Source organism: Dendropsophus ebraccatus, chromosome 8, assembly GCF_027789765.1.
Source record: "Dendropsophus ebraccatus isolate aDenEbr1 chromosome 8, aDenEbr1.pat, whole genome shotgun sequence".
NCBI lineage: Eukaryota > Metazoa > Chordata > Amphibia > Anura > Hylidae > Dendropsophus > Dendropsophus ebraccatus.
This window is the reverse complement of record NC_091461.1, coordinates 73,034,800-73,050,010: the sequence shown is the minus strand read 5'-3', so window position 1 is coordinate 73,050,010 and position 15,211 is coordinate 73,034,800. Positions and strand designations below refer to the sequence as shown.

The window sequence follows — 15,211 nt, the reverse complement described above, 5'->3', positions numbered from 1 at the left end:
CAAAATATATAACTGTCAGGAGTCGGCGCTAGCTTGTGCTCTTGTGGTGTTGCAGCCGCAGAGCACAGGGACGTGCCAATGGCATTCCTAATAACCAGCTCTGTTGGTCACTGGGGTTGCGCTACCAGCATCCCTGGTTGGAAGCATCGCAGCCAGGGTCACTTTACCCCCCGGCTGTGGCGCTTAGCTAATTAGTAATATGATTATGCTGACTGGTGGACAGCACTGCCAGTCAGCTCTAGTTGTGTTGCAGGGGCCGGGGCTGGGACTCAGCCCCTGCAACCCCCTAAACTACCACCCCCTTCATGTTCTAGTTACCTGCTATAAAGCCTTCTCGTGGAGTGCCTAATCTAGAGTATTCTGATCCTTGGCTTAGTTCCTTTGAGTTCTCCCCCAGGTTTCTGACTTTGTACCCCGGCGACCGACTGTTTTTGACTCTAGCTGACCCTTCTTATATTGTATACTGTTTGTCCTGTCCTTGTCTTGTGTGTTAACTGTATCCAGTGCAGCCTGAAGTCTTCAGTTTGGGGCCGGCCTATTAAGGAGCCAGGTTCCCCAGAAGGAAGGGACAGACTGGTGGGTTCATTGCCAGGGCTTTACCCTATCTCCGTGTCAGTTCAATCGTCACAATAGCAGGGATTTCCAGGGAAACATTATATTTTTGCTGCATATTTTCAATCTCTTCAACACGTATTTTAATTGTGGTCGCATTCAATGGGGCTGATCCACATCCTAGTTTATAGGCATTTTCCAAACAGAATATGAGTGGTACATGGGGTCTGTCAATGGTGCCAAAATGTCATCCAAAAAGATAGTGTGAGCCTTAAGGTACAATAAATTGTCTCAAAAGAATATCCAAAAATTGCCCCAACTGTGGCTAATATATGAAGGAAACAGTCCAAAATAAATAAGGTGCCTTTCAGGTTTTAAATGTTATTAAATTAAAACTTCTCCCCAAAATTAGCTAAATTAAATTTTATCACACTTGGGTGATAGTAACCTTACTGCAAACAGAGAATTATATTCCGTTTACAGTAAAAGTTGATACATGATGTTACACCTAGTGAAGAGCCCAGTGAATGACTATCAGCAGGTTAGAAGCATTTAACCTGCTGATTTGTCCCTAAAGCCCACATGGCAATGAGAATAACAGCATTTTTTTTATCTTAATCCTCAGAGCCATTTTTGGTAACTTTGTAGTATTAGATATGTAAATAAGACAGTTTAGTGCACTGGGGGTGTGGCTACCACCATCCAACCCGACCTCCCCCCCCCCTTCCTTTTAAGGAGTATTCTTCTGGCCCTCTCCAGTGATGAGAGACAGAGTGACGCCACTGCAGAGTGCCACCCCAATATTCATAAGGAGGGTGGGCCATTTGGGGCTGATCAGTGTACTGAGGGCTCTAGTCTTGCCCCCTGTGCACCAAACAGCCTCATTTACATATCTAATAAACTGTAAAAAATGGCACTGAGGATCAAGATAAGAAATACCTATAGGGACATATCCACAGGTTAGATGCCTTACAGAACAGTTAAAAGATAAAAGATACGCTATATGTAACACAATGAATCAGTGGAGTGTTATTAGACATTAAGTACACATCTGTCATTGTGTCTGATCTGCAATCCTTCCACCCTATGAATACAGTTTTTATATTTCAATATGCTGTAGTAAAATGTACCAAGTTTAAGAAGTGCATGCTTCTTAAACAGAACCTGTCATTTTTGAAAGTTTGTAATATATCTTATTAGACAAAAGTGCTTCCTTCTCCTGCTATCATTCAGCTTTCTTCAGCCTCCCCCCCCCCATTATCTACTAAAAAAACTGCAACAGCTATGAGCATGTGTAGCTTTGCACAATAATTTACTTTAAATTCTGTGTAATTTGCTATAGTACATATGTAGGTTTGTAGGAATCCATGCCCCTTCCACTTAACCTGCCCACATTTCCTTGTTTTTAAAAGTGATTACAGAAGTGCAAAACGTCACAGATGTGACATGCCGGTTTGTTACTTGTTTATAATTGTTTATAGCATAGACATGGTGTACATGAAATAATAAATAGTTACTATGAAGACAGTCCAAAATATGGTGTGAAATGATTTTCCTCTTGATCCAGTCCAATAGCTTGATCCAGGCACTATGGATTAGCTGATTACCTTGGCTGTATAGGATAATATATTATATCTAGCTTACCTTTTGTAACTATGGTTTGTGTAGAGTGACAAAAAAGTGAAGCTAGCAGAAATATTCAACAATGTACAAACCAAATTCTTAACACCTCTGGAGGTTTCATGACGTTTCACTTGGTGAAGACTGACATGTAAATATTTCGGCACTGTTTTCTGGTATAGTTTCAGTGATGATGGTGGTGGAATTTTGCTTCATCTTATCGGTTTGTCTTCTGACGTCTTTCTCCCGATCCTGGCTGTTGGTTCTATGACAAGGTAGGCTTGAGTTATGTTCTATTGCAGCCTGGCAACCCTGCTGACTGCTGTAAGTCACTATGATACTTGGTATTCTTGATGCTGCTACACGGGAGATGGGGTCTCCTTTTCTTTGACCATAGCCATTCAGATATTTCCCAGTCTTAAATTAAAGAATAGTAAAAATGAACTCAGAAAACCAGTTAAACATATCCAATCAAAAGTTATACCTAGATGTTAGGGTAAAGTTAACCCCTTCAGGACGCAACTGTAAGTGCTTTTTTGTGATGCATTCCCGCTCAAGGACGTACAGTTACATCCTGGGATGAAACAGGTGCAGGAGCTGCGCCTGTGCCATCCAGCAGGGGTCCCGGCTGTTAGTGATAGCGCCAGGCACAGATCGCAGCACCTGTAGTGTTGGTTAGAGGGAGAATCTTCCCTCTATTCACATCGGGGCTGTGCAGAAGCGAACGCACGGGCCAGATGGTTGCTATGGCACTGCTTCCCTAAAGCCTCCTGTACATAACTACAGTGGCTGATCAGGTTCAACCTAAGGCTGAGCCTGTTCAGCTTTGTCTGTTTCACAGGCACATTACAATTCAATGCAGATCTGCATTGCAATGTAATGTGCCAGTAATGAGGCAATCAAATAATAACATCCCCATGGTGGGACAGTAAAATAAAGTGTAACAGTAAATAAAACATACGCACAAATTAAAAAAAAAAAAAATAAAGTCCACAACAAATCCCCATACCTCCAATGCATAACCCCCCCCCTGGCAATAAAATTGTCACATAACTCAACCTGCGCAGTGACTGCAGAAGAAAAAAAATCTGAAAATCACTAATTTTGTCATTTTATCATGAAATATGAGTATTTTTCACACCAAAATTGTATGGATATCAGCCAAATTTTACTATTAACCTAAAGTACAATATTTTACTAGAAAACAAATCTTAGAATTGCTAGGATAAGTTATAATATTACAGAGGTATAACCACATAAAGTGGGAGTGGTCAGATTTAAAAAATGGGCTCTGGTCCCCATGGCGCTATCTGGACCGGTTCTGAAGTGGTTAAAGTGTTGCTGTCATTTCAAACAATTTTGCAGAAATCAGTAATACAAGTGAATATAACAAACTCTATAATAGGGTTTATTAGGCAAAAGAGCTTCCTTCTGTACTCATAAGGCTGTTTGAATACCCGCCACCCCCTCATTTCTTATCTGTTCATTATGAAGAAAAAGCCATTTACATCACAGTGAAGCAGACTGAAGACAGGTGTGCATTTCCCATTATAGTTCTATGGAGGGGGGGGGGGGGGGGCAGGGGGGCGAGTGAGTAGCAAGAGAAGAGAAGCAGCCTGTGCAATGTGCAGACTTTGTGGCCACAGAAAACACTGGATTTATATGTAGAGATAAGCGAGCCAGGTTCGGGTTCAAGTCCATCCGAACCTGAACTTTCGGCATTCGATTAGCGGGGGCTGCTGAACTTGGATAAAGCTCTAAGGTTGTCTGGAAACCATCGATACAGCCAATGACTATATCCATGTTTTCCACATAGTCTTAGGGCTTTATCCAACTTCAGCAGCCATCGCTAATCAAATGCCAAAAGTTCGGGTTCAGATGGACTCGAGCATGCTCCAGGTTCGCTCATCTCTAGTTATATGTTACACTGCTCACTGCTGGTCTGGAAACTTCTGAATGTTTTCTACAGTGAGGTAGGATTGCAGGATCTTGTTTTTAGTAGTTATATAGTGTATAGTAGGCAGCGCAGATGTTAGTCTGCCTCCACACTGCAGCTGAGCATAGGAAAATCAGGGGATAACCAGGAGGAAAAATGGCAAATAATAGTGATATAATAGGCAGATATAGTCCTGCTCCTCCTATACATACACAGGATAGTGCATCCTGAAAAGTCACCTGAAATGACAATAACCCTTTAAATATGGCTGTTCAGTCATTTCTTTTCTGCTAAATTGCAAAAACAGCCCATGGGAATATAGCCTTAGGTGTAGTCATTTATAAATAGAGGTATAAAGGTGATCTGCTGGAATACCATTTCAAGTTAATTATATGTAAATTTGTATTAGTATATAGCCCCCACTGGTGGCCACTTAAAATTCACACACTTTGTGCATGACTTGGCACAATCACACGTCTGACTGGTCTGCATCTATATTGCATCTCTGCAAGACAAAGCCAGAGATAGAACCTAAATGAAAAAAGAATAATGGGAAGTATTGTATCTGCTTTGTGGTAGATCCATTCTTAATTATGGCTTATACTGTAAATACTGACCAAAGTACTTATCTATGAAAGTGGTCTTTGGCAAAACTAATCACCATATCACATGTTATAAATAATGATAATAATAATAGTAATAATAATAATAATAATAATAATAATAATAATAATAATAATAATAATAATAATTATTATTATTATTATTACTATTATTATTTATTTGTATAGTGCCAACAGAGACCTATAGAGGGGAAACACTTCTAAATTATGAACATTATCCACCCAGGTACTTTTTAGTAGTCTTTTTCAGCTAAGCATTTATTATATAATGATAGATTACTGACCCCAGCAATTTTACTGACTGAGAAGCAAAAACTAGAAAAACATACAACCGTTCTTAAATCACAAAGAGGAGGATTTTTATAATTGTTCACTCAAATTTATTGAGTAAACCAGTTTTGTCAGTCTGCTTGTGCCAACGGGACAGGGATGCATCATCAACTTCCAAAAGTTTCCCAGACATTCCAGCAGAATTTGCTAGTATGATATATGAATAAAACATAGTGGGTCATTATACAATTTTTATAGGGTGTTGCAGTGAAAACTGGTGTCAGTAAGCTATATAGATTTGTAATTGACTTCTATTTAAAAATCTCAAGCCTTTCAGTACTTATGAGCTGTATGCCCTGCTGAAAGTGGCATATTCTTTCCAGTCTGACATAGTACTCTCTGCTGCCACCTCTGTCCATGACAGAGCAGTAGCAAATCACAATAGAAAACCTCTTCTGCTCTGGGCAGTTCCTGACATGGACAGAGGTGGCAGCAGAGAGTACTATGTCAGACTGGAAAGAATATGCCACTTTCAGCAGGGCATACAGCTCATAAGTACTGAAAGGCTTGAGATTTTTAAATAGAAGTCAATTACAAATCTATATAGCTTACTGACACCAGTTTTCACTGCAACACCCTATAAAAATTGTATAATGACCCACTATGTTTTATTCATATATCATACTAGCAAATTCTGCTGGAATGTCTGGGAAACTTTTGGAAGTTGATGATGCATCCCTGTCCCGTTGGCACAAGCAGACTGACAAAACTGGTTTACTCAATAAATTTGAGTGAACAATTATAAAAATCCTCCTCTTAGTGTTTTAAGAACGGTTGTATGTTTTTCTAGTTTTTGCTTCTCAGTCAGTGTCAGCGGCGTGTCAGACTGGAAATAACACACCATTTCCTGCAGAACATACAGCGGGTGAAAAGTGCTGGAAATCTTGAGATAAACATTTTCATCAGAGTACCCCTATAAGTTAGCAGATGGTAGTATGGTTGATTTTTTTTTTGTTATGGAAAACTATGAAGTCCGCAAGATATGGTATGTGATTTTACATGGTGTGGTGGTAAGTTGAATTTTATTGACGGATATACCCACCTGTAAGCATAATTATGATCAGTATCCAGCTGATGACTGAAACATTGCTTTTCCTCTATTAGCACTTGTTGATGTGGGACTTTTATATTATGATTTTGACAGGCATATAAATAAGTAATGTTTTAATAGACTACACATTTTTTTCTATATGACTAGCCTCTACACACACACACACACACACACACACTTACACAATTAACACATATACACATAGGGGGAATTTATTACTTACACGCCTGGTGCACACCAGGGAAAAGGCACAGATTTTTACACAAACCTGATTTGTGAAATAATCTGCACCTCCTCCCCGATGTACATTCTATCACCTGATAGGTGGGCAAAGGGGTGCAGGAAGATGGGGAGGAGGCTAAATCATGTGTAGCAGACATAAATCATGGCACAAATCTACACCTACTCTGGGCAGGCCTGGCAAATTTACTATTGGGGGGGATGGGGGAAATCAGTCCTGCATCAAAAGGGAAAAGAGGCTATACTAAAGGCCCTATTACACGAAATGATTATTGGTCGTATTTGACCGATATCGGCCATTACAGACGATAATCGTCTCATGATATAAAAGACAACAATCAGCCGACATGAACGATGTCGGCTGATCGTTGTCTGTCGTTTTTTCAACATGTTAAAAGACAAACGACTAAAATAGCAACGATCTGCTGCCGTCGACCCATGAAATAGGAGCAGCAGCAGCAGACCATTGCGTATAATAGCACCTGCAACAGGAGTGTAACGCGAAGCAAGTGAGTGCTGACAGCCCCGTGTAATAGGGGCTTAAGTCTAATGCCTATTAATTGTTTAGAACCTGCCCTGTCAGTGTAATATATTTATAACATACTTTATTATGTATTACGAGGGACGAAGATTACATGTAAACTACAGTGTATGTAGTAATGTGCCTGGATGTGTAATATTGTATCACCTTTCACTGATTATATCCAGTTGTTTACAAATGATTCTAATGGATAAATCCTGTGTTCAGCTCTAATAGCAGTTGTGATTGCAGATTACTGTACACATTCATGTCTGGCTGAGGGTGCTCTAACACACAGCGATAGCGGCCACAGCTTACTCTTAGGTTTCTGATAATTGCCAGCAAGACCCTGAGTTGCTGCTTTAAACAGTGACAGGTCCAGGTGCAGCCCGCAATTATTGGTGAATCATAAGCTCTAGTGGTCATAGTCATGGAAAGGTAATACCTTTTCTGCTTCCTAAATAACCTCTTTAAAATCTAATGTATATTGATGAGTATCTGCTATTCCATTAGCTGTCATTTCTATACAGACATCTATGGGGGTTCATTAGATAGGACGCCACTTATTTCTACATTGTGCTCTTATGACCACTATGCAGCTTTGGTTAGTAGTTTAGAGGACTTAAAGAGGTTATCCAGCAAAAATGATTTTCTTTCTGATCAACTGGTGTCATAAAAGTTATGTAGATTTGTCATTTACTTCTATTAAAAAATCTCAAGTCTTCCCATACTTATCAGCTGCTGTATGTCATGCAGGAAATGTTGTTTTATTTTCAGAGCACAGTGCTCTCTGCTGACATCTCTGGCCAGGGGTCCTATTCCATGGGCCAATGGGGGCCCGATCAATAATGCAAACGAGTGCCGATCTACTAGGTCGCCACTCGTTTATTGGGCCTATTCCACAGTCCAATAATTGTTTAGCGAGGGCTGCAGGGACATCGTTACCGATGTCCTTGTAGCCCTTATTTAAACACCATACATTACCTACACATGTTGCAGGGCTTCTCCTGCGCTCCTTCTTCATCCCGTCCCGCGTGCACAACAGCTTCGGTGCTGCCTGTCTGAGCTGACACACCGCTCAGCGAATCACTGGCCGCGGCGGTCCCGGCCAGTGATTGGCTGAGCGGGCTGTTAGCTAAAACAGGCCGCACCAAAGCTGCTGTGCATGGGACCAGGAGGAAGAAGGAGCGCAGGAGAAGCCCTGCAACATGTGTAGGTAATGTATGGTGTTTGTGAGATTGTCGGATGCCTGCTGCGCATTGCTATTCCACGCAACGATACGCGGAGGGTGCACGATGATTTTTGGTTTGAACATATATAACCATCAGCTGATTGTTGTCTCTATTCCACAGAGCGATAATCAGCCGAATCCGGCCAATTCGGCCGTTTATCGCTCTGTGGAATAGGCCCCTAAGATGGGAACTCTCCAGAGACAGTTTTCTCTGGACAGTTCCTGTCTTGGATGTGAGCAGAGAGCACTGCGTCAGACTGAAAATAAAACAACATTTCCTGCAGGACATACAGCAGCTAATAAGTATGGCAAGACTTGAAATTTTTTAATTACAAATCTATATAACTTTCTGAGGCCAGTTGATCAGAAAGAACATTTTTGAAAGAAATTTTTTTGCTGGATAACCCCTTTAAAAAACAAAAGGAGCCCAGAAAACAGTGCTGCTGCCCCTTTTATTCTAATGATCAGTGCAACTCCAAGCTTGTAGAGAATTGTTATTATACAGAACATGACTCTTGCCGAAAGTTTTTACAAATAAAATATTCCAAAAATTTTTAAAGAGTGATCGGTGGTCCTCGTGTGTGTAACCATTGAAAGTGTCCCCCATCATTTGAACTAGACAGACCTATTGAAACATACACAATTATCCCATACTTAAAAGGTAAAGGGGTCGTCTGGTGGGCAGCCTTTCTTAATTTATTGCTGCTGGTGTATATAAAACAATAAACATGTTGTAATTACTTGTCTGCACCTCCTCTGTGTCCTCTCTGGTGTCCCCCGCTGACTGCAGAGCCTCCACTTCTGAGATTAACTTGTCTTGGGTGTGACAGCCTGCTCAGCCAATCACTGACTGAGATGGGACAGCCCCATGGTCAGTAATTGGCCGAGCAGGCTGTCACTCCCGAGTTTATCTCAGAAGTGGAGGCTCTGCAGTCAGTGGCAACACCAGGGGTGGACATGTATGGACTGGCAGCAATATATTAAGAGAGGGCGACCACTGGGCAATTCCTTTAATCAGAAGATCTTAAGAACAAAGATCTGTTGTCTCCACTGTTGTCCTCTGTTGTCACCACTAAATTCTATGGGACTTCCCAACAGTGATGAGCGCTGAAAGCTGAGCAGCAGATAACTGGGAGCGGCAGATAACCCCTTTAATAGACTGAATTACTTACAGCAAGTGGGGAACTTCGGTCGGATGGACCAATTTCTACTAATGAAATGTCATCTGCATCCACTGAGTTCTACAAAATAAGAAAATAATACAAGTTTTAATGATTAACATCATAACTTAATCGACTGGAACTAAAAATATAGTGTAAAATGAAACTCACTAAATTTCATGAAACCAGATTTGCCTGGCAATGGTGTTATTGCTAAAACACATCAATTCTAAAGTTGCTTTCATCTAATTCCCCCCATACAGTGAATTGTAATTCTTTCTTCTCTGGAGATATACATAAACGTGAGGGGGGCCTCATAATGGTTATGAAAGAGGAGCCATTCTTCTGGTCATGGTTAATACTTCTGCACTCCTTTCCCAATCACCCTTGCCTGATGTAGTGTTTCATTCTCTACACCCCCTAATGACAACCATTGTCTGGCATGTGTGGATCTCACAGGTACTTACAATGAAGCCAACCTGGGTCACAGCTTTTTGCAGTGATTACATAGAAGTTATATGATTTGCCTCCATATATATATATATATATATATATATATACAGGGCCGCTTCTGCCATCAGGCGTGATGAGGCAGAATGAGGGCAGCAGAATCTTCTCTGTCACTGTCATTTTAGGGAAGTTTAACTTCACTAAGATGACAGCAGCCCCGGCCCCTAACAGTGCTCAGTCCCTGGCCGGCCCATTTCCGCCCTCCCCAGGAACTGCCGGGCCATGTATCTGTGATGTGACGTCACCCGGCAGTCTTCCTGAGGATTGGGTAAGGGCCTGAACGGGGGCAACAGCGGCTCCACACTTGGTCCTTCCTCTTCCCCAGTCCTACTGAGTATGATAACAGGGCAGAGGGGGAGGCTGCTGGTGATAATTGTCTGTAGGTTAGGGGCGGGGGTCAGGTCTCAGAGCCCGGAGGGAGCCAGGTTTAAGCCCAGGAATTACAGTCACTGTTTTGTGCAGTGGATGTGTGAGCTCAGGCAGAGCCCGTCCAGGCAGTGCTGTGTGCAGATAGGAGAATGTGCACACCGGAGAGGACACATCATCTGTCTTTATGACAGCTTTAGGCTATGTTCACACAACGTATAGAGACCAGCCGTTCCGTGACCGGGTCACGGAACCTCTGGTCTCTGCCCGGATCATCCCGGCCCGGACTTAAGTACCGGCCAGATGATCTTTCGGCCGCAGGGTTCTGAAGCGGACGCATCAGCGCGCGCCCGCATCAGAACGTCCAATAGCACACAGTGAAGCAAGCGACCGGAGCCGCTCGCTTCACTGTGTGAACTGACAGTTATTTGGGGCCCCGTGCAGGATCCCGGCCGGAGCGTATACTATGTGTATACGCTCCGGACGGATCCCATAGAACAATAGGCATTGTTCACCCGTACAAAGTACGGCCGTTGTTGCTGATGGCACCATTTTAATTTTCGCCTCGGGCAGCAGAAAAGCTCCAGAGCACCATTAGGAGCACTGCTATGTTGTCTGGCCTGCCCCTTCTAATGATAATCAATGGAGGGGCGGGCTGGATGACCGGCGCCAAAGAGGAAGGTAAGACACATACCTCTTCCCTCAGCACCCCCCGGCGCTATAAGGCACTCTCAGCAGGTTAGATTCATTGAACCTGCTGATAGTTTCCCTTTAAACATTGTATATTTGTGGATGGGGAGACCTCCATTTTGATCATGTACTGTTTCACATCTGTCCAAGGCTGTTCTTAGGCATAATAAGACTAGATTTACCCTGCCCAAGTTGACAGCCTGGGCCCAGAGAGATTAGTCTGTTTAGTGTAGGGTCCAAACTTGAGGTTGTATTGATCGTGCAAGTGGGCTCACACAAGCTGAACAAAATGTGCACAAGAACCACACATTTATATATACTGTATAATAAATGTAGCAATAGTCAAAATAATTCATATATATGTGTCTTTGAGATTACTGAGTCCTGCTGTGATTTTTGTGTATAGATCATTTAGATTTTCCACTACTTTAAGATTGTAGGTCTGACCTCCACTGACCCACTGTGCTATACACCAGCTCTACTTTTATGAATGGCAGCAGTTGTCTTGGGGGGGGGGGGGGCAAAGGTTGGACCACCACAATCACAATATAATGGCATATCCTAGAAATCTACCTTGACTTTGTGAAATGGGAATACCTCCTTAACATAAACAACATTACTCTGTGACATAGGCCACAGAATGATAATGGACTAAAATGCCTCCACTCCAATACAGGTATAACGGCGCACTACCAAAAGTAATATAAAAAGTGTTGTAAAAAAATAATAATAAATTTATTAGACACAAAGCTTTTCAAAGTGGAACTAACTTCTTTCTCAAGTGTCATGACACCTGACACCTGATTTGTCTAATAAATTATTATTTTTTTTTTTTACAACACTTTTATATTACTTTTGGACCTGTGCCCATGACACCTGTATTGGAGTGGAGGCATTTTAGTCTATTGTTTATCTCAGTGAGGATATATCGGAGTGGCTGTGGTTCAATTTTGGTTTACGCCCTTGTGAGTGCTGTGCCTCGGGTTTGCACAACTATCCCAGGTGAGAGTTTCCAACCTCTCCACTTGCAGAGTCTGGAGCCATATGGTTTTGTGCTATGGAGCGCTGTTTATCATTACAGAATGATAATGGGAAGGGCCACTGCTGAGAACAATGGCCAAGTGAATAGAATAGAAACTGGTGTAAACTGCCCAAAGCAACAAACAGATTAGCTTTCATCTCTGGTATGGATTGTTATGGGCATTTTGCACCAATTTGTATTTCACACACCTTGATAAATCCAGACCAAAGTGTGATGTTTTATTACAAGACATTAAATATGACAGACATTTAATATGTGTTCTTACCTTTTCAAAAATTCCAGAATCATTACTTTTCACCTTAGCTTTGGATTTTATGTCATTGTTCTCAGAGGTGTCTTTGCTCATCTCATAGGAAACTTGCCTACTAGCTGGCCTGGAGTTCACGCTACTGATGTCAGCCTCAGTATCAGTCCAACCCTGTAAAAAAATATAGCCTCGATAACAATTCATACTGGTGTCTTCATTCCTTTCTATTGAATAGATCGTGGGAATGGCAATGTCAAATATTTTGCTGAATTCTTCAAGATTCTGATGATCATGAATGGACAATGATTGTATGCAGGCTTTAAAGGGGTTGGCCACTTTATAGTAAAATAGTTTGGTGTATAGTATTAGTAACTGTACTCACTGTATATACTGACAGCAGCTCCCTGTGTACCTCATATAGCTAAAATCAGACTCCCCTTCACCAGGCTGTGCTGCCCTGTTCTGTGGTGAGTCTGTCCATAAGATCCATAACACGGAGGAGCATGTGACCATGCCCTGCCCCCCAGTGTCCTCCATAGGCATATACAGGCTCAGTGGAGGACACTGGGGGGTGGGGCATGGTCACATGCTCCTCCATGTCAACCATCTTATGGACAGAAACAGCACAGAGCAGGACAGTAGAGCCTGGAGGAGGAAATCTGATGTATGCTCTATGAGGTACACAGGGAGCTGCTGTCAGTAAGTGCAGTGAGTTAACTTACTAATGATGTACACTAAACTATTTTACTATAAAGTTGCCATCCCCTTTAAAGATTTAGCTTACATATTCTACATGCATGGTACTCCTAAATAACAATTGCTTATACAGGCCTTTTGTGATGATGGTCATTGTCTTTACACGCTGCATAAAGAAAATCTCAGAAAAAAACAAAAAGAAGTCCAACAGCACCTCAGAGATTCTCCTGATAATGGCCAGCAATAGGATAAATGATGCACGCAGGTACAGTATGCTCACAATCCTAGGTATGAGCACTACAAACTTCAAAAGAAAAGGTTTCCCACAGCGTCCAGAATGAAAGTAGTGTGTTTATTCACACATCAGGGTACAAAAAAAAATGCAACGTTTCGGCCTACTGGCCTGCTTGACAAAGGCCAGTAGGCCGAAACGTTGCATTTTTTTTGTACCCTGATGTGTGAATAAACACACTACTTTCATTCTGGATGCTGTGGGAAACCTTTTCTTTTGAAGTGCATAAAGAAAATCTGTCGAAAATAACAGACTCAAGAATCTTTAACAAGTAAATAACACAGTAAATACTGTTTTTTAAAAACTAAGGGGGACATTAATGAAGACCAGCATACAAGTACTCCGGTCTTAAATAAAGCTTTTCCCCCGTTTTCCTGTCTGGATTTACTAAGAGGCCTTGTTTTCCCCCTCCCCCCCCCCCCCCCCCCCGCCCATCAGGCGTGTGGGGGATACTGCAGGCGTACACCAGAGAGAAGGAGTTAATCTGTGCCCTCTCCCTGGTGTACGTCAGGGGTGCAGTGATAGTAAATGTCCCCCTAAAAGTTCTAAGTACCACAGTATTCCATAATTGTGAGAAATATTATGTTACATAGGTTACTAATACTATAATGTAAGAGTGGACATGCAAAGTAGAGGATTGATATTGCCCACCTCAGGAAATGTACATGTAAATACACTACTGGCCATTGTATACCAACAGATAACATTGTAGACTGCAAAAGATTATATACATGTTCTTACTGATTCACTGTCTGAGACAGAGGGTAGACGACCCTTCAGTTTTTGATGCCCGCTCAAATCAGAGGATTGACTGCAATGGCTGGTAACAGTAGACCGTCTAGAGGATGGGTAGCTGCTGTAGGACTTAGAGTCTTTGCGAGCCACTCTAAGTATTGGTCGCAGACAAGGAATGTACTTTGCAAGTGCCATTCTAGAATATAAAATTGTTTATTTTAAGTCAAACAGTAAAATGCCAGCATTTTAAGTATTTTATCAACACATATACTTTAACAAAGTTTGTGGGTAGAAAAATAGTAATTTATGTATTAATATCAATCTTTCATATATAATCCAGAGGTATGTGATCCAGAGGTAGGGGGGGAAAAAACAAGTTTAGTTGGGAACAGACCAACGTTTCAGGAATTCTGACCTCCTACTGTCAGTTGGACAGTACTGTGGATCAATATTCTACATTGTTCAAGTACCAGTAACGCTCTTGAATGCAAGAGTGAGCTACCAAAATAGCTTATCCATACGAAGTTCAGTCCTAGTCTCTAAATGCAGCTGGAGTACAGGTCTTCTTGCACCATTCTGTACCACCTGTCCGTCCCTCTTCATGAATATTCAGATGTCACTTGGGCCGATTATGACTGCAGAGCACCAGATGGATATTCTTAACCATAGTAACATAGTAACATAGTAACATAGTAAATAAGGTTGAAAGAAGACAAGAGTCCATCAGGTTCAACCTAGGGAAACCCTACTGTGTTGATTCAGGGAAGGCAAAAACCCCCAATAGGGAGACGACAACCACCCCACCACAGGGAGAAAACTCCCCCCCCCCGAATCCAATGGCAACCAGAACAATCCCTGGATCAACGTATCACCGGAAATCTAATGCCCATAACTTGTAATATTATATTGTTCAAGAAAAGCATCCAGGCCTCCCTTGAACTTATTTAATGAATCGGCCATGACAACATCATGTGGCACAGAGTTCCACAGTCTTACCGTTCGTACAGTAAAGAACCCGCGTCGCCCTCTGTTGCCCTCCTCTGCACCCGCTCTAGTTCAGCTGTGTCCTTCTTATATACCGGTGCCCAAAACTGTACACAGTATTCCATATGTGGTCTGACTAGTGATTTATAAAGAGGCAAAACTATGTTCTCATCTTTAGCATCTATACCTCTTTTGATGCATCCCATTATTTTATTAGCCTTGGCAGCTACTGCCTGGCACTGATCACTAAAGTTGAGTTTACTGTCCACCAATACCCCCAGGTCCTTTTCGGAAGTAGTTTTACCCAGTGTTTTACTATTTAGCTCATAACTGTATTTATTATTTCTATGGCCCAAGTGCATAACCTTACATTTATCCACATTAAA

The 15,211-nt window shown here is 41.9% G+C and overlaps 1 protein-coding gene across 1 annotated transcript in view; it reads right to left on the bottom strand.

The window, feature by feature from the left end:
• Window positions 1-1,824: 1,824 nt before the first annotated feature.
• The window catches only part of OPN4 (opsin 4), a 56,275-nt gene continuing 42,888 nt past the window's right edge, over window positions 1,825-15,211 (bottom strand). Inside the window, exons 8-11 of the mRNA XM_069979188.1 lie at window positions 13,848-14,037; window positions 12,137-12,289; window positions 9,276-9,344; window positions 1,825-2,589 (exon numbers count right to left, since the gene is read on the bottom strand). Coding sequence (XP_069835289.1) covers window positions 2,293-2,589; window positions 9,276-9,344; window positions 12,137-12,289; window positions 13,848-14,037 — 709 coding nt within the window. The 3' untranslated portion in view covers window positions 1,825-2,292. The remainder of the gene's footprint in view (window positions 2,590-9,275; window positions 9,345-12,136; window positions 12,290-13,847; window positions 14,038-15,211) is intronic.